This window comes from Aphis gossypii, chromosome X (genome assembly GCF_020184175.1).
Source record: "Aphis gossypii isolate Hap1 chromosome X, ASM2018417v2, whole genome shotgun sequence".
In the NCBI taxonomy this organism is placed as follows: Eukaryota; Metazoa; Arthropoda; class Insecta; order Hemiptera; family Aphididae; genus Aphis; species Aphis gossypii.
Window position 1 is genome coordinate 46,966,878 of NC_065533.1, and position 25,381 is coordinate 46,992,258.

The 25,381-nt window shown below is 27.9% G+C and overlaps 1 protein-coding gene across 1 annotated transcript; it reads right to left on the reverse strand.

Moving 5' to 3' along the window:
- Nucleotides 1–1,643: 1,643 nt before the first annotated feature.
- Nucleotides 1,644–25,337, reverse strand: LOC126551868 (protein PFC0760c-like). Its single transcript, XM_050206208.1, has 32 exons — nt 25,156–25,337; nt 22,057–22,193; nt 20,615–20,755; nt 18,524–18,664; nt 17,783–17,841; nt 17,495–17,576; nt 17,289–17,429; nt 17,181–17,223; nt 16,671–16,768; nt 15,847–15,987; nt 15,723–15,781; nt 15,229–15,310; nt 15,105–15,163; nt 14,817–14,898; nt 14,611–14,751; nt 14,487–14,545; nt 13,787–13,868; nt 13,581–13,721; nt 13,259–13,515; nt 12,863–12,960; nt 12,635–12,773; nt 11,959–12,145; nt 11,704–11,846; nt 8,681–8,772; nt 8,483–8,511; nt 8,306–8,416; nt 8,011–8,223; nt 7,833–7,930; nt 7,419–7,602; nt 2,095–2,182; nt 1,921–2,041; nt 1,644–1,851 (listed from the first exon to the last, which is right to left on the reverse strand). The coding sequence occupies exons 2-20, from the start codon at nt 22,151–22,153 to the stop codon at nt 12,910–12,912; spliced, it is 1,956 nt and encodes a 651-aa protein (XP_050062165.1). The 5' UTR covers nt 22,154–22,193; nt 25,156–25,337; the 3' UTR covers nt 1,644–1,851; nt 1,921–2,041; nt 2,095–2,182; nt 7,419–7,602; nt 7,833–7,930; nt 8,011–8,223; nt 8,306–8,416; nt 8,483–8,511; nt 8,681–8,772; nt 11,704–11,846; nt 11,959–12,145; nt 12,635–12,773; nt 12,863–12,909.
- Between the last annotated feature and the right edge of the window lie 44 nt (nt 25,338–25,381).

Sequence of the window (25,381 nt, forward strand, 5' to 3'; positions counted from 1 at the left end):
GGGTTTTTTTTTTTTGATTTTGTTTCTAAAATTTAATATATTTTGTTTGTTATAATAAGTTATATTGACACAAACTTTATAAATCAATATGCATTTAATGTGATTGTTAATTTTTCATTTAAATATAATTATAAAATATGTATATATGTTAATTTTTATTTTTACAACAACCGAGATTGTGAAAAACAGAATTTTGGTATGTAATTGTACTACGGTATTTTTTTCAAGTTTATATATAATTAAAGTTTTTTTTAAGGAAATTTGTCTTCAATTTTTATTTAATTTGTACCAAATATAAAAAATTTATAAATCTCAGTAAATCATTTCTTTTGAAATTTCACTCGGTATTACTGTAGTAATTTTATTTTTCGTTCATTTTATTTATTTAGCTTATAACAGTAATGGGAAAGTTACTTAACATAAAATATTTTTCTTTAAATTCATATACTTTGAAGTAATACCTATACTATAAAAATTATTAACCTTGTTAATAACTTAAAATTGTTATTGTATCGTTTATCATTAATCAAATTAAGCTTTGTCCAACACTGGTGTCTGTGTGTGATGAAAATTGAATGAATCATTACCAATTCAAAATTAAAATTGTGTGTGCACAATAAACTGCACATAATTATGATATGAAATAAGGGTTTTTTATTTTTTTGAAAATCTCTATTGGATATATGTATATCATATATATATATAGTGTTATTATCATGTTAAATGAAACTATGAATCTAATGTGTAAAAGTTTCAAATGTATGAGATCAATATTGAGTGTTTTATTAACAAAACTTAATTAGTATTTAAACCAGTACTTATAATCAATCGCCCTAACTACTTAACGTGTTTCACTATTTCTTATATCATCATTTTTATGTCAAATAAACACAATTAAGATTTGGTGCAGTAATTTCTACAGAGTTGTCATTTTACTGGTCTATTTGATTATTTAAACTTCTTTATAGTATTAAATACTATATAATATATATTAATTTAATTTTATATATCAGTATAACTAGAAAGATATTTTATACTCTGCAACACCGCTCTTATATTTTTGAAATCAGAACTACAAAAAAAAGGTTCTTATCGTTTTTTTCAAAATCTGTTATTTTTGTGTTTTGTAAACTTGAATAAATTTTTTTGTAATTCTGATATCAAAAATAAGTACGATATTGCAATCTAAAATCTCTTTCTAGTGTAAAAAATTTGGTTGATTAACTTGGACTTCGCCTGAGTGGTCCTTACCTGTATGAAACGGTTTTAACTATGTTGTACTTTTGAAAGATGGAGACAACCCATGCTGGTGAAGCGTCCTCTTAAATTAACCATACTTCTACATAGTACATCATTTAATAGTATTTGGAATAGCCGTGAGATAATATGCTATTGTTTATCCATAACTCTAATTATATGACATTACTTTTTAAATACAAACCACTGCTTATAAAATATTAAATACTAGGTTTTAAAATCAGAAAACAATAATTTTGTAATATTTTCTTTTTTAATAAATAAAAAAAAAAAACTTGGAGGAATTTAGATACATATAATACATACAACAATTTCTTATATTGAAACACAAAAAATAAATATAAAATTAAATATTTAAATATTAATTTTATTAAGTAGATTCCTTTTCTGAGATTTGGAATATTTGACAAATAACAAAGAATAACTTGTACATTGCTTATGGAAAAAACAGCCTCATAATATTATAATTAAACATTTCATTATACTCATAATGTTTATGGACGTTGATTAGTTTGACATCCCAATTGGATAAATAACTCCACTTTTATCATTTGTTTGTCTAATTGGACATACATCATGGTATCTGGTTGATACCTAAACATAATATATAATTATAAAATCGGAAATATATGACTTGAATGTAATATAATATTTTTTACATACACAAGACATGAAATATGTGTTAGATTGTCAAGAAAATCAAACAGCTGAATTATTTCATACGTAAAAGTTGTGACAGTTGGATTTAAGTTCATCAGACATGCTTCATAGAACCCACAAATTCCTAAAATAGTAAAATATTAAATTTTTATTCACAAAGTAAAGGAATTATTTTACCATTCATGCATTCTTCAAGAGAATTGTAACTGATACATATTCTTGTTTCCGGATCAATTCCCGGTTGGACCAACAATATGGTGTGCAACTGTAATAAAATACAATATGGAAATGATATCAATATTTTACATTTAATAAAAGCAATAAACAAATATTTTATACCATTTTGTAGCTTTTAGATTAAGTAAAAACGTATTCAAAATAAACCTAACGGCCACGATACAAATAAACAAGTCGGCGTAGGTTTGTCACTTAATAATTATTACTAATAAATTAATAACTTTAATTTCCATGTGGTTTACACTAATTCACAAACGATAGTTATGTTATATAACCTAAAAAATGTTAGGTTTGGTGCGTAAGATGCGCGATGACGACGTTTGCTAAGTTGGCTCCACTGATTTGGTGGTTATCTCGTTTTGAATGCGTAAAAGTGAGTTTCCATTGGACCGTTCCCGTGTACGTGCATGTTTATCAACACACACGTACGTCCGAACCTCCTTGGAAACTATCGAAACTACCCGAGGATCGTACGTTTAATACATTCGTTCAACCACAGTGTTCAAGTACAGTCGCAGTTGCAGTGATTTAGCCAAACCAACGCGTACAAAACAATAATATTATATTGTAAGGTTATAGTCAAACCTTAAACCATATGGTATCTTAGTAATTTATATAGCCTAAAAAATTAATCTGTGTGATCCGTGGGTGTTATTGGCGATAAAAAAGTAACTAGTGATTATAACAAGACCTAGGTAAGTATTAAAATAAAACTTGTCGTAGTGATTGGCTTATTGTCTAAAAATCTACTGTCTACTGTGTATTGTTATTTTTTTTAGGTACTTTGGTGTGCTTCGATTTCGTTTGTGATTAAAAAAACGCTATACGTGTTTGACCAAAAATGTTGAGTCAGGACGAAAGCGAGAAAGATTCGTCTCCCCCCCGGATCTACTGTCCGATCGACCAGATGAAGGATATACGTGCTGGGAAGGAACGCGAGGTGGGTTCAAAAGCGACATGGTCAGTATCTTCATGGATACCCGGTAAGTAATACTACATTATATTATTATTGTTGTGCTTTACTTTTGCAATCACTGTAATTCTAGCTCATAATTGTTGGCAAGGCCATAATTGGAAATTAATTTCAGGGAGCGGAGGATTAAGCTAAAAAAAAATCGTGTCCAAAATTTTATTATAATATATTATTGGTAATTTAATATAGTATAAAATTAATTTCAAAATTTCGGGGGGGGGGGGGTTGAACCCCCGCAGGTAAAGTTTTGATTATTAGGGCCTTTGCGCTATACCTAATTTTGTAATGAGCCCATAATCAGTGTAAACTAAAAACCAATGACGTATTACTTTAAAATTATAAATGTAGGTATACCTAAATAAAATATACCATAATGCCTTATTAATAAAAAGTAATCAACACTAATAATACTTATTGTTAAAAATTATGGTGTAAATAGACGTGTCTTTTTTTAAATTTATCGATGGAATATAATAAAATATCAAAAATTTTATCTTTGTTTATAAATTAAATATCTTCTTAAACAAACAGATAAATCAAATGATATAGTTTTTGTTGGTTTATCATAGATCTATATTTGGTTTTTACAATTTCAAGTATTGAAAATACTCATTTACACTTATGCACACTGATGTATAAGATGCTATAAACAATGAATTTAAACCAGATTTAATTTTAATTTTTTTTTTATTCAAAAATAGTTTGAAATGTCTAAGTTGCGATTCATTAGTTATTTAAATTTAATTTTTTTCTTTTTTGATTTGGCTATAGGTTTCAAAATTTTAATTTAAATTTTAATAATATCATGCACTGGTATAGCCATTTCCATTAGCTATTTTTTATAAATATCCAATCAATGCCAACACTTGGTGTATATTAGTGGGGGTGCAAGCAAATATTATAGGGCCCATGTAGTCAAGGACATAAATACCTAATAGATTCTTAAAAAAATAGCACTTTCTGTTAGTATTTATATACATTATTTTACATAGATGGAGCAAAGTTAATTGAAGTTCCTAAAATAGTAATTGATTTTTCTATCTCATACTACTAAAAAGGAAATAAACCATCAGCTGTCACTACATAACAAAATTAAAAATATAATGGTTAAGAATATAATATTGGTGATATTTATTAATTCAGCTCCCTACAATTTGAAATTATATTTTTTTTATGATTATATTTAGAATTTTTGTATTACCTATATTAACAATTATGGTTTTAATTGTTTCAACGTATTTATTAACTTATATTTTTTATAAAATAATATAATACTATTTTATGAAAAATCTGGTCAATTAGTCCTAATGCTAATTAATATTTAATATTAATATATAAAACATAGGAATTTAATAAATAATTTATTCAAATAAATTATAATTAATAAATTGTATTCAATAATTACAATAACATTTTATAAACTAATATTAATTCTAATCTTGCAGTTCTTGACGTTTAAAACAATTTTATATAGTGTCTAATAATATGTGGAATTGTGTAGGAAAAGAAGGCAGTATTTAATTAGATTTTATTATTAAGGTTCTTTTAATATAAAATAAAAATAAAAGATATTGGAAAATATTAGATATTAAATAATTTTTTTTTTTTAGCTATGGATTAGTTTCTGTTCTTTCAAGTAATTCTTTTCCTTTTAATCTAATAATCAATATAAATTACATAAATTATTTAATTTCTAAATACACTTTATACAAAATTGTTATTATTATATTAGCATTATTGAATAATAATGCTCCTAAAATTAAAAAAATATTCATTCTGATAAGATGTAGGTACTAGGTATATAATAACTTATAACCACAATAATATTTTATAAAAAAAATTCCAAATAGTTTAAGACACAGCTCACAGTCCTATTATTATGAATAAATTTGGGGCTTGGGGGTTTTTTGCACCTCTAGCATCCCTTTTAGTTACGGCACTGTATCCATTAGAGCTAATCTACAAAACTGTTTTCTTGGTCTATACTACATACTATGTTTTCAATCTACAATGTGCAAGCATAAGTAAAAGTAATGATTATATATCTATTATCAAAGATAAGAACATTATCTATATTCTATAGTCAGTTTTTTAGAATGTTTAAATTTTAAATTGAATTATGAGAATTTGTAAATAATAATATGTAATTTACTCATAATTCACTTAAAAAATAAAATATAATTAAAAACTACGAGAGAAAAAAAATAAGATTCTTACCCTTAAGATTGATAATTGATCATTTCACTTTAATATTTAAGCTAAATACACAAAATTAATTTTACTGAATAAAAATTAGCCATGTTTATAAGACTGATATTACATGCATTATTGACAGATAAATCTTAATTTTTAATTTTATTTTACTTTACAACTTCTATTATGATACTCGTATTAAAAATAATAATATCACTAATTTTGGTTTGAGTTTTATGTATTTTTCTTATTGCTACAGAATATGTATATGTATGAAATGATGCACTAATGACTACAGGTTAATAAGTTAATAAAAAATCCAATTTGTAAAATTTTTTTGCTTGCAATATTATATTTAGGAACATATAAATTAAAAGTATTAATAGCATTAGAGAAATTGAATAATGTTTAAACATTTTAAATCTATGGTTTTTCAAAATAATAATAGTGAGTGTTGCACAACATCAATAATTGGTTTATATATATTTATATTTAAATCAGTGCTTCTCAAACTGTGGTACACGTTCCACTAGTGGTACTCAAAAGGCCGTATGGTGGTAGAACGAAATATTAAAAATAAATATTTGATTCTGACCTCACTGAAGATTTATTATTAAATTTATACTTTATCTAAAAAACCAATAAAATAAAAATAATTACATTGTAATATTGTACTGCCTTATTATTTAAAATAAATGTATTTAATTAAAAAGTAAAGTATTTTATTGTACAATTTGGATCCTTCTGTAATTAGTCATTAGTGGTACGCGACTGATTGATAATATAGCTAAGTGGTACGCAAAAAAAAGTTTGAGAACCTCAAATTTAAATAAATTAACTAGATACATTAAAAACTAAAATCATTATTTTGTTTTTTTTTAGGTCATGGCGTGCGCCTATTATCAGGTAACAATAAAAATACATACTGGAAATCATGTGGCACATTTCCACATTTAATTAATATTCAGTTTAGAAATGAAACTGTTATAAGTCATGTATATATATATGTTGACTATGCACTTGATAAATGCTATACACCAAGTATCATATCAATTCGCACAGGTAGCAATTTTAATGACTTGGAAGAATATAAATTAATTGAATTAGTAAGACGACGTTATTGGATAAAAATAAGGATCCCGGATCCATTGAAAATCAATTTATTACAAATTGCCGTTTTAAAAACTAATGATGATTGTGATGACTGTATTATTAGACTAATTAAAATACATTCACCTACTCCAAAATTCTATAGAACTTATAACATTTTAAAACTGTGGAGATGAGAAAATGTACAACTATAAAATAAAGGTTTTTTTGTCTATTAGGTATAACTTTAGAAATAAAGACAAAGTGTTGTAAACTAAATAAATATAAATGATTTATTTAATTTAATCTAAAAAAAAAAAAATACATCAGATTTCATGTCAATTTTTTTTTATTATAACAAACATTTACTTTTATTTTGTTTTTTACTAAAATAATTTTTAAACCTAGTTTTATAAGTCTGAAAAAATAAACTTATCATTATTAATACATAATTGTTTTAACAAGTAAATTATCATAGTATAATTATGTAGCAAAAGCAAATGTTTTTAAATATGTACAATATTTTCACTAATAATATTTAATGTTTTAGTAGTGTAATATGTTAAAATAAAAGTTTTGTTGTATTATATATAATTCTATTCACTAAGTATTGTATGGATGATTTTTGTAGTATTTTTAAACTATAAAAATAATCATTATGCATGTTATTTAAATTTTAAAATTTACAAATGGAATTAGTGTAGTCTTAATTTTTTAATTTTAAAATAGTGTTTTTTAATATAATTTATACACTATGGTCAATTTAGTAATATTAAATAATTTTGATTAAACAAAATGTATAAACACTTTTCTTTGTATGAATTTAGTAGTAAATAAGGTATGATTTAAGTTTTAATTAAAAAAATATATTAGAGAATTTTTATTATTACTTTTTTTTTTTTTGCTTTTTGGGCCATTAAGGTCTTTTACAGTTTTTACTAAGCCCCTCCACCTGTCACGGTCAATAGCAGTCTCGAAGTTTACTGCTCTGTCCGCCACTCTTATATACCTGCATTGACTCTATTCCGCCATCGTTGCCGAGGTCTTCCCCTAGGGCGCTTTGCGTTGGATTATTAGTAAAAAAATTCTTACTCTTGATGCCATATCAAACAAACAAAGATCTTCATCATTAGAGTCAGCTTCACTACGATCACGAACAGCAGAATATGTAATGCGTGGCCATGGATATCCACCTATAATTTATTTAGTACACATTATTTGTCAATCACCTCGGATTAAAATATTGTAATAGAAGTATATACTCATACTAATCAACACATAAATATTTAAAACTAAACGAATACTATAAAACTCAGAGTTTTTGTATACATTTCACATCATGCTTTTAAGAGGATTTATTTAATTTCATAATTGTAAAATGAAATATAAAAAATTATAATATATTTAAATTGTAAATATTTACCAGCATCATCATAAGGTTCATTTACTGGAGTTCCATCTCTCATATTAACTTTACCTGATAGGTACGGAAAACAAATTACCGCTAAAAACCAATGTTTACTAAAAATAATAATTAATTTGATAATAATTTTAAGTTTTATTTAAAACAGATGATTAAAGTTATGTTACCTAATTCTTACTTTTCATTCACAGGTATAAAAACAAAATCTTTCTGGAATATGTCTACATTTTTCGTCCATTTTCTTACTTTTCCGTGTCTTATCTGTGATGCTGTGTAGTGTGCTGGATAATGAGAGGCATTAAATGATTTTGTCAGAGTAGTATAAAAGTGTGTACTAAATACATACGTTCGTTCTCTATCTTCCTAACTTAATTTTTTAGTATACCAATTACTATAGTACAAAAAAACATTATTTTTCATAATAGGTATAACGCATAACTATTATTTATAAAATTTGAATTGAAATCACTTACTTTAAATAAAAGTCTATAAGAATATCATTAATGAATTCATATGAATTCAACATCTTATAATCATTCATTTTAATGGTTGATAACCGTCTGCCAACCCGATCTTCCAGTATTCTATAAAACAATATAAAAAATTAAAAAATAAAATTTTACAAGTCAAACATATTATTTCAAACTTACATTTTCTCTTCTTCTTCAACTATTTTAATCTGAAAATTGAATTTTAAATTTTTTTAATAAATATATTATCGATTATTAAAAATATATAAATTAATTAAATATTATTTTCAAATGATATAAAAAATAAATAAACATAATTATATTTAAATATGCCTAATAAAACAAGTAAAAGTAGTGTAATCACTAAATGACACTCACCCATCTGTCTTATAAGTACAATATAGCAAATTTACATTTAGCAGAACCATTATTTAAGATATAATGATCAGTAGAGTTAGGATGTTGATGACCTAAAAAACACACAAAAATGCCCTAAAAAAAATGCAAAAATGCCCTAAAAACTTCAAAAAATGTATACTTAAAAATTATCTAATAAGTCTAATAAAATAAGTGAAAAAAATGTATTTATAAATAATAATTGTTATTATTGATATGGGTGTACCTAATATTATTGTAATTTAAAATAATATGAATTATAATATTAATAAAATAATATAAATAAACAATAGACAATAGTATGTACATTTAGATTTAAAGCATACAATTATTAAAAATAAATTAAAAAGTAAAATAATATAATATAATAAAATAAATAAAAAAAATTGTATTAAAAATATTCTCAATATTCGATAAGCGTAACGTTCGATAAGCATCTACGATAGGCGTGTGACTTATTTTATCAATGTATAACACTACAAACCCCACAATAATAAAAATAAAATTATTTTTTTTGATGTTATACAAATTTTCTTTAAAATTTAAAATTTGAGAAAAATGACTCTACATTGTACAAAAACTACAAAAAAAAAACCAAAATTAAATTTCTAAAAAAAAAATACTTGCAACATTATTATATAAAACTTGAGGATAACGCAATTTCACCTTTTTTCCAAAATCGAGACATTTATTTGTTGATAATATTGAACGATGGTTTTTTTTGCTTTCTGAATACCTACTTATTAGTTATTTCCATAGCTATAATAAATAGCTATTGTATATGACTTCCGTTATTTCGAAAGCTTCGAAAAATTTTTCTATGGCGTACTAAGAAAGTATGAGTAGTTTTTAAATGTTTAACAAAATAAGTACGAAACAAAAAAGTTATAGCTTAAGACAGTACGTACTATACGTTAGACATGCTAATAGCTATTAAGAAAGAACACAAGTGAATAATTTTAATTATAATATTTACGAAATTGGTAAATGAATAGGTATTATTATTAAATATTACATTTATAGCAATACGATAATATGATACAATATAATTATTGATTACGTTCCATTTCGTAACTTTAGATTCACTTAACGTTAATTAAAATAATATTAAAAATAGGTAACCAACTATGATGTTCAGTTTTCATTAAACAAGAAAACAACTATTTCTATTTCTATTCAAATTCAAACTGTAATTTTTTGTGTATAGTTGTGTATTTTCAGGCTAATTTTTTTTTTTGTATGTATGATTTTTTATTAGTAATATTTATAATAATAAAGTAATAAATAAAAAAAAAAACAAATAAGATAATAACGAGATCGTATATTATTTTCATTATCTGTCATTGACAAAAACTCATTGCATATATTTTAGAAACAAAATACAACGGTTAAAGAAATGTGAAACGTATAACCCAGCGTTTAACCGAAGTGGGTAATATCGCACCCTAGGGGCCGATGGGGCATCTAGACGGGCGATGAAAGTTACAAGCTTAATTAATTTTTTACTGTGTACCTACTTATGTTTCAATACATTTTTTTTTATTATGTTGAAGTACACAGATATACAGAATCTGATGGTAAATAATACGGACATAATATATAATATAATAATAACTAATAAGTATAATTAAACGATGTACAATAGTGTTATAAGGCGTAATATAAATCAACGACTAACTTTGTATACCGACTATACTACACAAGACATATTAGTTGCTATAGTATTATAAAAATGTATAGTCAGTGTATGCTGAACTACAGTATGAACATAATACTTAGACACTACATGAAATATATTATATTATACATTATATTACATATATATATATATTATATATATATATTTTCGAATAAGCAGGGTACATATTATGTACCAAGAGCTATTTATTATAAAATATATCTGTATTCGTAATAAAGGGTCCATATGAGACTAAAACAACAATGCTTATTAAATAATATGATATATACCTAATGTATTTTTAAATATCGAAGGAGTAAAGTTGTCTCACGTAAAACAGTTTTTAACTATGTTACGCCTGAATAAGACAAAGATAACACATGCGAGTATAGCGTCTTCTTAAATATAATGGGTAAAACGAGTTATAAATGATTTTAATAATAAAATACTAGGTAGTCGCCATTAAGTTGAGTTATTTGTTTGCGTTTTATATTTTCGTTCCCGTTAAATTTAATGTAAATACCTGTCACATATTGGGCTGCTCATCGTATAGTTAACGTTCTTCGTCCGGTCCTAAAGCTAGTATAGGTACCTATATACACATTGATATTGCATAACCTAACCTAACCATCGATGTCAACTTGTTAATTTAAAAGACCTACGATGTTTTATAATGCAATGTGGTGCATGCAAGTTTTTTATGTGAGGGAGGGGAAATAAATAATTACTCTGTTGTCATGGGATTAATGATACTTTCCCATTTTTACGTATATTAAGCATAATAATACAAAAAATAATAATTCAGTCCGTAGGGAGAGGTGCTTAAGCCCGTTAGCCCACTCTCCTTGCATACGCCATTAGTATACATAAATTTAAATAATAAGGACACAAAATTAAAATATTTATAAAAAAAAAAAATTTTGTCATAAACCATCAGATATGGCTTTCTTATATATAATGCCAGCGGCATAAAACACAAACATTTTAAATTGCATTAATCATAAAACAGTGAATTCTTAGAAAAAAAAAAGGCCACAAAAAAATTAAAATTATTTTTTATATATCACAAAAAAAATCAAATACATAGGACTCAAAGTTAAAATATTTTGTACTAATAAAAAATATGTTTAATTAAATGATCACTATTTGTTAATATATGGGCATAAGGATATTAATTACGTTTTTTTAGAGGGATGAATAAAACAGAGTCTTTTTTCAAAATACTGGATGGCTATTTGAGGACTTCTTTTATAGACTTCCTTTGCCTCCACTAAATCAGATTTCCCATCAATTGAATTTTTCCATTCAATTAAAAACATTAATTTACCATTCTTCTTGGTTGCTCCAACAATGTGATCAGCTTCAAGCCCACGATCATAACCAACCTTTTTTTTACTATCTTCATAAAAATGTGGATCGGTACCCAAATCAACAACCTCCTGTTTAATTTCATTTTCTGGCACATCATCACTGTAAAAAAAAAAAAATTATAATTAGTAACTACTTGTAAATAGTGTTTATGGATTTTATTTTGTAAATCTAAATTATGATGAATTCATTTTTATCATCTAAATATTTTTACCTAGTTATAGCTAACCTCGTCCATCGGCGATGATGTGTCGGTAGCTGCGACAGAGACGTCGTATATCAGAGACGGTACGTCTGCAGCGACGGCGTCGTCGTCCTTTGGCGACTGTGCGATAAAGTCGTCGATACCGTTCACGGGAACTACGGTATTCAAATCGACGGACATGGGGGTCGCTGATTTTCTGCAGTTATGAAAATAAAACACAAACATTTTAAATTGCATTAATCATAAAACAGTGAATTCTTAGAAAAAAAAAAGGCCACAAAAAAATTAAAAATAATGTATATATCACAAAAAAAATCAAATACATAGGACTCAAAGTTAAAATATTTTGTACTAATAAAAAAGATGTTTAATTAAATGATCACTATTTGTTAATACATGGGAATAAGGATATTAATTACGGTTATTAAACGACAACTCGAATTGAATTCAGTTTGAATAATGTTAATTATTATTTCACTATCGGTTATAATTTACAAACGCGTACAGCGTTTTCTACACTTAATTGAGCAGTGATTATATTTTCAAAGAAACGATAAAATACCAATTTATATATAATTAAATTTATTAATGCTGATGTGCTAATTTGTGATGACTGATTTATACTTTATAGTACAATAAATATATTAACAAAACAAATAGGAACATATTTTACACAGTGAAATACCTATACTCGCCGGGCCCTTGTAGAGCAAGATCCATTAGAGTCCGTGGTCGTCAACATTGCTGTTAAAGATGTATTCCACTTACTGATTATAAAACCCGTAGAACCCCCAGGTTAAGTTAATTTCTTTAAACGAACTTATCTAATCAACAAAAAAATAAACATTATATTATATACTAGAGTACAATTTACATAGGTAACCAATAGCTATATACAATAAAATATTCTTACCAGCTTTTTAAAGTCATCAGATTCCGTGTCATTAATATTGAAGAATTTCATTCTTCTAACTCATTTTCCGTACTACTGATAGTAATAGTGCTGCTTGTCTGATCGTATTTAAAATATATAAAAAAAAAACAAAAGATAATATCATATAATGATTATAGAACAAAACAAAAATGTGTGAGTATACTATACCTAAACATATATAACTATATAATAATAATATAATAATATATTAATAATAATATAAAAATATATTTAATTAAATTAATTAATTACTAATAGAATGATAATTATAAATTTTAAATTATTTTGGACGTTTTAATAAATTTTTGTATAAATTATGATTTTTTTTTTAACAATTTTAACGCATGGTACTGGACAATAGATACTGTTACTTACATCGTCCTCTTCGACTTCCTCTTCGTTATATTCTTCGCTTAACTCTTCAAATAAAAATACCTCTCGGTATTCCTCTTCGTTATCTTCTTCGCTTAACTCTTCAAATAAAAATACCTCTTGGTATTCCTCTTCGTATTCGTCTTCGCTTTCTTCATCACCGGTTAAATCAATTACCACCGAGTTATTTTCTTCGACAACCTCCATGTCATTAGACCTCTCAGAGTTATCAGTACAAATAACATTGTCATACGAATTTCCTACAGCGTAGATCAAAATAATTAATACCTATTTAATATTAAAACAAAACGTTAATATGTATTACCTTGGTATTCCTCTTCCAATTCGTCTTCGTTTTCTTCATCACTGGTTAAATCAATTACCACCAAGTTATTTTCTTCGACAACCTCCATGTCATTAGACCTCTCAGAGTTATCAGTACAAATAACATTGTCATACGAATTTCCTACAGCATAGATCAAAATAATTAATACCTATTTAATATTAAAATAAAACGTTAATATGTATTACCTTGGTATTCCTCTTCCAATTCGTCTTCGTTTTCTTCATCACTGGTTAAATCAATTACCACCAAGTTATTTTCTTCGACAACCTACATGTCATTAGACCTCTCAGAGTTATCAGTACAAATAACATTGTCATACGAATTTCCTACAGCGTAGATCAAAATAATTAATACCTATTTAATATTAAAATAAAACGTTAATATGTATTACCTTGGTATTCCTCTTCCAATTCGTCTTCGTTTTCTTCATCACTGGTTAAATCAATTACCACCAACTTATTTTCTTCGACAACCTACATGTCATTAGACCTCTCAGAGTTATCAGTACAAATAACATTGTCATACGAATTTCCTACAGCGTAGATCAAAATAATTAATACCTATTTAATATTAAAATAAAACGTTAATATGTATTACCTTGGTATTCCTCTTCCAATTCGTCTTCGTTTTCTTCATCACTGGTTAAATCAATTACCACCAAGTTATTTTCTTCGACAACCTCCATGTCATTAGACCTCTCAGAGTTATCAGTACAAATAACATTGTCATACGAATTTCCTACAGCGTAGATCAAAATAATTATTACCTATTTAATATTAAAATAAAACGTTAATATGTATTACCTTGGTATTCCTATTCGTATTCGTCTTCGCTTTCTTCATCACCGGTTAAATCAATTAGAACCGAGTTATTTTCTTCGACAACCTCCATATCATTAGACCTCTCAGGGTTATCAGTAGAAATAACATTGTCATACGAATTTCCTACAGCGTAGATCAAAATAATTAATACCTATTTAATATTAAAATAAAACGTTAAAATGAATTACCTTGGTATTCCTCTTCCAATTCGTCTTCGCTTTCTTCATCACCGGTAAAATCAATTACCACCGAGTTATTTTCTTCGACAACCTCCATGTCATTAGACCTCTCAGAGTTATCAGTACAAATAACATTGTCATACGAATTTCCTACAGCGTAGATCAAAATAATTAATACCTATTTAATATTAAAATAAAACGTTAATATGTATTACCTTGGTATTCCTCTTCGTATTCGTCTTCGCTTTCTTCATCACCGGTTAAATCAATTACCACCGAGTTATTTTCTTCGACAACCTACATGTCATTAGACCTCTCAGAGTTATCAGTACAAATAACATTGTCATACGAATTTCCTACAGCGTAGATCAAAATAATTAATACCTATTTAATATTAAAATAAAACGTTAATATGTATTACCTTGGTATTCCTCTTAAAATTCGTCTTCGTTTTCTTCATCACCGGTAAAATCAATTACCACCGAGTTATTTTCTTCGACAACCTCCATGTCATTAGACCTCTCAGAGTTATCAGTACAAATAACATTGTCATACGAATTTCCTACAGCGTAGATCAAAATAATTAATACCTATTTAATATTAAAATAAAACGTTAATATGTATTACCTTGGTATTCCTCTTCCAATTCGTCTTCGTTTTCTTCATCACTGGTTAAATCAATTACCACCAAGTTATTTTCTTCGACAACCTCCATGTCATTAGACCTCTCAGAGTTATCAGTACAAATAACATTGTCATACGAATTTCCTACAGCGTAGATCAAAATAATTATTACCTATTTAATATTAAAATAAAACGTTAATATGTATTACCTTGGTATTCCTCTTCGTATTCGTCTTCGCTTTCTTCATCACCGGTTAAATCAATTACCACCGAGTTATTTTCTTCGACAATCTCCATGTCATTAGACCTCTCAGAGTTATCAGTACAAATAACATTGTCATACGAATTTCCTACAGCGTAGATCAAAATAATTAATACCTATTTAATATTAAAATAAAACGTTAATATGTATTACCTTGGTATTCCTATTCGTATTCGTCTTCGCTTTCTTCATCACCGGTTAAATCAATTAGAACCGAGTTATTTTCTTCGACAACCTCCATATCATTAGACCTCTCAGGGTTATCAGTAGAAATAACATTGTCATACGAATTTCCTACAGCGTAGATCAAAATAATTAATACCTATTTAATATTAAAATAAAACGTTAAAATGTATTACCTTGGTATTCCTCTTCCAATTCGTCTTCGCTTTCTTCATCACCGGTAAAATCAATTACCACCGAGTTATTTTCTTCGACAACCTCCATGTCATTAGACCTCTCAGAGTTATCAGTACAAATAACATTGTCATACGAATTTCCTACAGCGTAGATCAAAATAATTAATACCTATTTAATATTAAAATAAAACGTTAATATGTATTACCTTGGTATTCCTCTTCGTATTCGTCTTCGCTTTCTTCATCACCGGTTAAATCAATTACCACCGAGTTATTTTCTTCGACAACCTACATGTCATTAGACCTCTCAGAGTTATCAGTACAAATAACATTGTCATACGAATTTCCTACAGCGTAGATCAAAATAATTAATATCTATTTAATATTAAAATAAAACGTTAATATGTATTACCTTGGTATTCCTCTTCCAATTCGTCTTCGTTTTCTTCATCACTGGTTAAATCAATTACCACCAAGTTATTTTCTTCGACAACCTCCATGTCATTAGACCTCTCAGAGTTATCAGTACAAATAACATTGTCATACGAATTTCCTACAGCGTAGATCAAAATAATTAATACCTATTTAATATTAAAATAAAACGTTAATATGTATTACCTTGGTATTCCTAATCGTATTCGTCTTCGCTTTCTTCATCACCGGTTAAATCAATTACCACCGAGTTATTTTCTTCGACAACCTCCATGTCATAAGACCTCTCAGAGTTATCAGTACAAATAACATTGTCATACGAATTTCCTACAGCGTAGATCAAAATAATTAATACCTATTTAATATTAAAATAAAACGTTAATATGTATTACCTTGGTATTCCTCTTCGTATTCGTCTTCGCTTTCTTCATCACCGGTTAAATCAATTACCACCGAGTTATTTTCTTCGACAACCTCCATGTCATTAGACCTCCCAGAGTTATCAGTACAAATAACATTGTCATACGAATTTCCTACAGCGTAGATCAAAATAATTAATACCTATTTAATATTAAAATAAAACGTTAATATGTATTACCTTGGTATTCCTATTCGTATTCGTCTTCGCTTTCTTCATCACCGGTTAAATCAATTAGAACCGAGTTATTTTCTTCGACAACCTCCATGTCATTAGACCTCTCAGAGTTATCAGTACAAATAACATTGTCATACGAATTTCCTACAGCGTAGATCAAAATAATTATTACCTATTTAATATTAAAATAAAACGTTAATATGTATTACCTTGGTATTCCTCTTCGTATTCGTCTTCGCTTTCTTCATCACCGGTTAAATCAATTACCACCGAGTTATTTTCTTCGACAATCTCCATGTCATTAGACCTCTCAGAGTTATCAGTACAAATAACATTGTCATACGAATTTCCTACAGCGTAGATCAAAATAATTAATACCTATTTAATATTAAAATAAAACGTTAATATGTATTACCTTGGTATTCCTCTTCGTATTCGTCTTCGCTTTCTTCATCACCGGTTAAATCAATTACCACCGAGTTATTTTCTTCGACAACCTCCATGTCATTAGACCTCTCAGAGTTATCAGTACAAATAACATTGTCATACGAATTTCCTACAGCGTAGCTCAAAATAATTAATACCTATTTAATATTAAAATAAAACGTTAATATGTATTACCTTGGTATTCCTCTTCCAATTCGTCTTCGTTTTCTTCATCACTGGTTAAATCAATTACCACCAAGATATTTTCTTCGACAACCTCCATGTCATTAGACCTCTCAGAGTTATCAGTACAAATGACATTGTCATACGAATTTCCTACAGCGTAGATCAAAATAATAAATACCTATTTAATATTAAAATAAAACGTTAATATGTATTACCTTGGTATTCCTATTCGTATTCGTCTTCGCTTTCTTCATCACCGGTAAAATCAATTACCACCGAGTTATTTTCTTCGACAACCTCCATGTCATTAGACCTCTCAGAGTTATCAGTACAAATAACATTGTCATACGAATTTCCTACAGCGTAGATCAAAATAATTAATACCTATTTAATATTAAAATAAAACGTTAATATGTATTACCTTTTTATTCCTCTTCCATTCGTCTTCGTTTTCTTCATCACTGGTTAAATCAATTACCACCAAGATATTTTCTTCGACAACCTCCATGTCATTAGACCTCTCAGAGTTATCAGTACAAATGACATTGTCATACGAATTTCCTACAGCGTAGATCAAAATAATAAATACCTATTTAATATTAAAATAAAACGTTAATATGTATTACCTTGGTATTCCTATTCGTATTCGTCTTCGCTTTCTTCATCACCGGTAAAATCAATTACCACCGAGTTATTTTCTTCGACAACCTCCATGTCATTAGACCTCTCAGAGTTATCAGTACAAATAACATTGTCATACGAATTTCCTACAGCGTAGATCAAAATAATTAATACCTATTTAATATTAAAATAAAACGTTAATATGTATTACCTTTTTATTCCTCTTCCAATTCGTCTTCGTTTTCTTCATCACTGGTTAAATCAATTACCACCAAGTTATTTTCTTCGACAACCTCCATGTCATTAGACCTCTCAGAGTTATCAGTACAAATAACATTGTCATACGAATTTCCTACAGCGTAGATCAAAATAATTATTACCTATTTAATATTAAAATAAAACGTTAATATGTATTACCTTGGTATTCCTCTTCGTATTCGTCTTCGCTTTCTTCATCACCGGTTAAATCAATTACCACCGAGTTATTTTCTTCGACAACCTCCATGTCATTAGACCTCTCAGAGTTATCAGTACAAATAACATTGTCATACGAATTTCCTACAGCGTAGATCAAAATAATTAATACCTATTTAATATTAAAATAAAACGTTAATATGTATTACCTTGGTATTCCTATTCGTATTCGTCTTCGCTTTCTTCATCACCGGTTAAATCAATTACCAGCTAGTTATTTTCTTCGACAACCTCCATGTCATTAGACCTCTCAGAGTTATCAGTACAAATAACATTGTCATACGAATTTCCTACAGCGTAGATCAAAATAATTAATACCTATTTAATATTAAAATAAAACGTTAATATGTATTACCTTGGTATTCCTATTCGTATTCGTCTTCGCTTTCTTCATCACCGGTTAAATCAATTACCACCGAGTTATTTTCTTCGACAACCTCCATGTCATAAGACCTCTTAGAGTTATCAGTACAAATAACATTGTCATACGAATTTCCTACAGCGTAGATCAAAATAATTAATACCTATTTAATATTAAAATAAAACGTTAATATGTATTACCTTCGGCAACATCGATATTTAATCTTTTGGGGATGTGCATTTCTTCATCATCATCATCACTGATTGTGATAACGCTTAGTTTACGTTTATATTCCATTTCTGAAGTGTATGATCCTGCATCCAATATTTTTAACGCGTTAGTTTTTTTTTACTTTTACAAATTTTCGTATACTTATTGAAAATAATTAAAGGATATACATTATTTTCTTTTTTTAATATCACGGACTAAGATATAATAATTATAATGGACTGGGTACATAGATTTCTATATAGAATTAGATAGCAAACTCCCGCTATTAGTTGAAACCTGGTTTTTTCAATTTTTTGGTTAGCATTATATGCGAGTATTTTATATGGTAAATATTAATTAATATATTGTATTGTATTTTATTTTATCTAAACCTGCTATTTTTTTAAAAAAATCTATGTATTTTTTTTCTATAAATCATTTTACATTCATTATAAATATATTGAAATAAATTGAATATATCTTATTGTTACATACATATTATAAATTAAAATTTAGTAAAATGAATGAGTTCGTGACTCGCACAAATCAAATTTTACGATATTAGTTCTATCTACTATGAAAAAATTAAAATTATAATCATACTAGTATCATAAATATAAAAAAACACTTAAGGTTACAAAAAAAAAAAAATTAAAAATATGAATTTAACGATTGAAATCGTTGCGTTAAACACTTATGCACATAAAACATACGTCGCTTCTTCGACTTCGGCTCTAAGACGTCACACGCATATTTTAAAACTCCTGTACTCATTGAATAATTAGTGTTTTAGTGTGAGACCCACGCCACATTTCTTAAATACTGACATACTTTAAATCTAAGCAAACTTGTTTTCAGTGTTGTGACGTCCTTTAATTATATACGGAAGTCAAATTATTTATCTCGGAAAATAACTGATGGTAAATGCACTTTGTAAGTGTTACATTATTATGCGATCTAGTGCCGTGATTTGGTCATGTTTTTAGGGAGGGACAGTACCGGATCTAGGTAATTTGACGCCCGGGGCTGGTAAAAATTTAGCGCCCTTACATAGTATAAATGTGTGGGCTGTCAACACTTAAATGCGCCCTTATACTACAATTTTAACGCATGGTACTGGACAATAGATACTGTTACTTACATCGTCCTCTTCGACTTCCTCTTCGTTATCTTCTTCGCTTAACACTTCAAATAAAAATACCTCTCGGTATTCCTCTTCGTTATCTTCTTCGCTTAACTCTTCAAATAAAAATACCTCTTGGTATTCCTCTTCGTATTCGTCTTCGCTTTCTTCATCACCGGTTAAATCAATTACCACCGAGTTATTTTCTTCGACAACCTCCATGTCATTAGACCTCTCAGAGTTATCAGTACAAATAACATTGTCATACGAATTTCCTACAGCGTAGATCAAAATAATTAATACCTATTTAATATTAAAATAAAACGTTAATATGTATTACCTTGGTATTCCTCTTCCAATTCGTCTTCGCTTTCTTCATCACCGGTTAAATCAATTACCACCGAGTTATTTTCTTCGACAACCTCCATGTCATTAGACCTCTCAGAGTTATCAGTACAAATAACATTGTCATACGAATTTCCTACAGCGTAGATCAAAATAATTAATACCTATTTAATATTAAAATAAAACGTTAATATGTATTACCTTGGTATTCCTCTTCCAATTCGTCTTCGCTTTCTTCATCACCGGTTAAATCAATTACCACCGAGTTATTTTCTTCGACAATCTCCATGTCATTAGACCTCTCAGAGTTATCAGTACAAATAACATTGTCATACGAATTTCCTACAGCGTAGATCAAAATAATTAATACCTATTTAATATTAAAATAAAACGTTAATATGTATTACTTTGGTATTCCTCTTCCAATTCGTCTTCGTTTTCTTCATCACTGGTTAAATCAATTACCACCAAGTTATTTTCTTCGACAACCTCCATGTCATTAGACCTCTCAGAGTTATCAGTACAAATAACATTGTCATACGAATTTCCTACAGCGTAGATCAAAATAATTAATACCTATTTAATATTAAAATAAAACGTTAATATGTATTACCTTGGTATTCCTCTTTGTATTCGTCTTCGCTTTCTTCATCACCGGTTAAATCAATTACCACCGAGTTATTTTCTTCGACAACCTCCATGTCATTAGACCTCTCAGAGTTATCAGTACAAATAACATTGTCATACGAATTTCCTACAGCGTAGATCAAAATAATTAATACCTATTTAATATTAAAATAAAACGTTAATATGTATTACCTTGGTATTCCTCTTCGTATTCGTCTTCGCTTTCTTCATCACCGGTTAAATCAATTACCACTGAGTTATTTTCTTCGACAACCTCCATGTCATAAGACCTCTCAGAGTTATCAGTACAAATAACATTGTCATACGAATTTCCTACAGCGTAGATCAAAATAATTAATACCTATTTAATATTAAAATAAAACGTTAATATGTATTACCTTGGTATTCCTCTTCGTATTCGTCTTCGCTTTCTTCATCACCGGTTAAATCAATTACCACCAAGTTATTTTCTTCGACAACCTCCATGTCATTAGACCTCTCAGAGTTATCAGTACAAATAACATTGTCATACGAATTTCCTACAGCGTAGATCAAAATAATTAATACCTATTTAATATTAAAATAAAACGTTAATATGTATTACCTTGGTATTCCTCTTTGTATTCGTCTTCGCTTTCTTCATCACCGGTTAAATCAATTACCACCGAGTTATTTTCTTCGACAACCTCCATGTCATTAGACCTCTCAGAGTTATCAGTACAAATAACATTGTCATACAAATTTCCTACAGCGTAGATCAAAATAATTAATACCTATTTAATATTAAAATAAAACGTTAATATGTATTACCTTCGGCAACATCGATATTTAATCTTTTGGGGATGTGCATTTCTTCATCATCATCATCACTGATTGTGATAACGCTTAGTTTACGTTTATATTCCATTAGGTTTATATTCCGTCAATTCAGAAATGGAAATCTTTTTCTAAACAGAAATGATAATTATTATTATGAAATACAGAGCAAACTTCATGTAACTAACAGGATGTATTGTTATTTTTGCATATGGACACCAAAAGGTAGTTGTATATTTATTAATACAATAATTTATTAATATTATCGTAATATTGCAAGAAAAATTTAACTGTTAATTAGGTCTTTTATTCGAAAAAATTCAGAGACGATCATTTTTGGAAAACCAACATGGAAGTCCAATTAAAAATATTTTATACAGATTATTTTTTAAAAAAGTATTAAAAAGAATTAAAATAATATTAAAAAATGTTTGTTTATATTTTAATATTCATTGTAAATTTGCTTAACAATTTATGATAAATAATTAATTGATGATTATTTATTTATTATAGTAGTACATTATACATTATACATTTATACAACATAGAATATTTTTTAATTTTTAATATTTTAATATTTTGATTGTTTTGTTATCAAAGCTTTTGAAAGTATGACTAATGAGAGAAAAATATCTAAAAACTAGGTGAAATAAGTTTAGTGTATATAACTGAAATATGACATGTCGCTACGACGGTATATCTACTAGTAGCAGTTTGTCACACAAATCGGTTTTATTTAATATTTTCTTAGTGAACGAACAATTATTCACGTTTTATAATATCCAGAGCGACGGAAGTAGTGTGAAACTAAGTAAAAAATAAAAGCGTAGTAGCCACGAACGTATAATAATAGGAGCCAGAGTTTTACCATTGAAAAACCGTCGTAATTTATGTTAATCCATTGTCCGGCCCTACAGGGCAAACAGCTGAACATATAAAGTCGTATATGGTATCAATCGATCAGAAATATTGTGCAGATGGGAACAGAAGAAGTCGTACATTGATTGATTAGATAGTTTAAATGTTAATACCAAAAATGTTCAAGTACTTTTAAGACCGATTTTGCGTACGCAACGAAATATGTATGTCCCCCGATCCGCCGCTTATTATTCCCACTACTCTCATCGCAACGGTAACGGCGGCGGCGACGCGACGGGACGGTCTCTCGGATACAGGTAAATATAATTATTATATTATATATATTTAATATACCTATAATATAATGATACAATAATATTATAATGCCAACGATGCTAGATGGATTATTATTACCTACTAATATAAGCACTATAGTCTATAGTCCATAGTACTATACAGACATACAGTCAAATAAAATTGCGACTTATTTTATAAAAAAAAAATAGCTGATATCACACCAAAAACACTTCGTTATAACTCCGTGTAAAAAAAAGCCAAATTAAAAAATATACATTTAGTAATGATCAAATCTTTAAAAGACGTGATGTAATACGGAAACGAAGTAAAATGCCATTTTATAATATTACAAATACCTATGACGATAAATAATATCAATCGTAATGTTAAAAACTTAGTCAACATAATATATTGTTTATACATTACTAATCATGAAAAAAGCTATAGTGGTTACTTATTTGTATTTATTTAAGTATACTTCTACGTCTACCAAATAGTTAAGCAATATGTTGACTAAATATTTAACATTATAATTGATCTTATTTGTCGTCATAGGTATTTGTAATATTATAAAATGACATTTTACTTCGTTTCCATAATATATTATATCACGTCTTTTAAAGGTTTGATCATTACTAAATGTATTTTTTTTTTTTTTAATGATCGTGCTACAGTCCTGTTAAGTGTTCTTTTGTGTATATAATACTGATGTAATTATAATTTTGATTTACTTTCTAGTTTTTTCATTGTTGATAAAAATAAAACTAATATCGTAAAATTCGAAAAATTTGGTTAGCGTGACAATACGATGAAGATAGCGAAATCATCCGTTTAATTAAATTATAATTTATAATGTGCATGCGATAACAAGATATAATCAATTTTAAATCACTCCATCATCTTAAACATGTATTATAAATATACCTAGGATTATGAAAAAAAATTCTGAAAAACTATTTTAAGTTATTAAAATTATTTGTGAAAATCAAACTACTTTTACAAGTAAAACATGGGCGGCTGCTTAGTCGTCGGCTCTATGACGTCACACGGTTATTCATCATATCTTATTATCTAGTTGAATAATAATTATTTTAACTTCGGATTTTTACCAAAACGTTTTTAACTGTGTCGAGTATAGTAGTACACTAATAAAGTAAAAATTGAAAAAAAAATTTAGTTTTGTGATGTCCTTTAAAAAAATAAATCGTGCGATTGTTAAGCTAAAATATGTGTTCTAATTTTATTATAATATTTTATAGGTAATTTGATATAGTATACAATTCATTTAAAAATTTCGGGGGAGAAGGGGAACCTTCACCCCCCCCCCAGGTACGGCCTTGAATTAAAATATTACACCAAATAAAAATTACCGTTAGACCTGAAAACATGCGATAACCAGGGACGATAGTATTGTCAGTAGAACAAAAGATTTGACCCTGCCGGCCGGTGGATGTTCGCTGCTTGTATTTATGCTCTGATGTCTGCTGTCATCAGGACTGGGTAGATACGGACGAAATTACGCGCCGATAATTCAGTCGGTCGTGGCCAGTGATGGGCACAAGAATTTTGTATTGGGGGGGAGGTTGTCATAAATCAAATTTAACATTATTTAAATGAATTAAAGATTTTAAAAAAGTCATACATAAATATATGCATACCTATAATTTAATAATTTATTAATCACTAATTGATAGTTGATAATAAAATTACTATCTAAATAAATACTATAGATAGTAGTAGCCGTAGTACAGTAACCACTTTGTAATTACATTTTTACTCAGCCAATACTCGGTAGCCGGTTTAATAGCAAATTTTCTACCCGGAACATCTCTACCGCCAACAATGTCGTTTCCCGTCCATTTTATCTTAGTCAGTGGTTAACATATTATATTTCCGATCGAGTATAACATTTTGTATTACAATTAAGTAAGTACTTACAGTGATTAAATAATTTCGGTTGATCAATTTACAAGGTCCACAGGTATCCGTTGAGAGACTCGTGCGCTTATTACTCTTCACTCACCGGCACTGCGTGTACGTGTTGCTGCTGTAGATGACGTACTAATACTATAGTCCGCGCAACGAAAGCCGGTCGGTTACCCCCGAAACTCGCCCGCCGTGAACGTGCCGTTAACCATGGGTTCTCATTACGCTACGCGTCGCC

Coding starts and splice junctions, on each gene's coding strand:
- LOC126551868 (XM_050206208.1), bottom strand. CDS start 22,153: ATGGAATATAAACGTAAACTAAGCGTTATCACAATCAGTGATGATGAT. Junction 14,546..14,610: donor ATTGGAAGAGGAATACCAAG/GTAATTCATTTT, acceptor TCTACGCTGTAG/GAAATTCGTATGACAATGTT. Junction 13,869..14,486: donor AGAGGTCTAATGATATGGAG/GTTGTCGAAGAA, acceptor AATGACATGTAG/GTTGTCGAAGAAAATAACTT.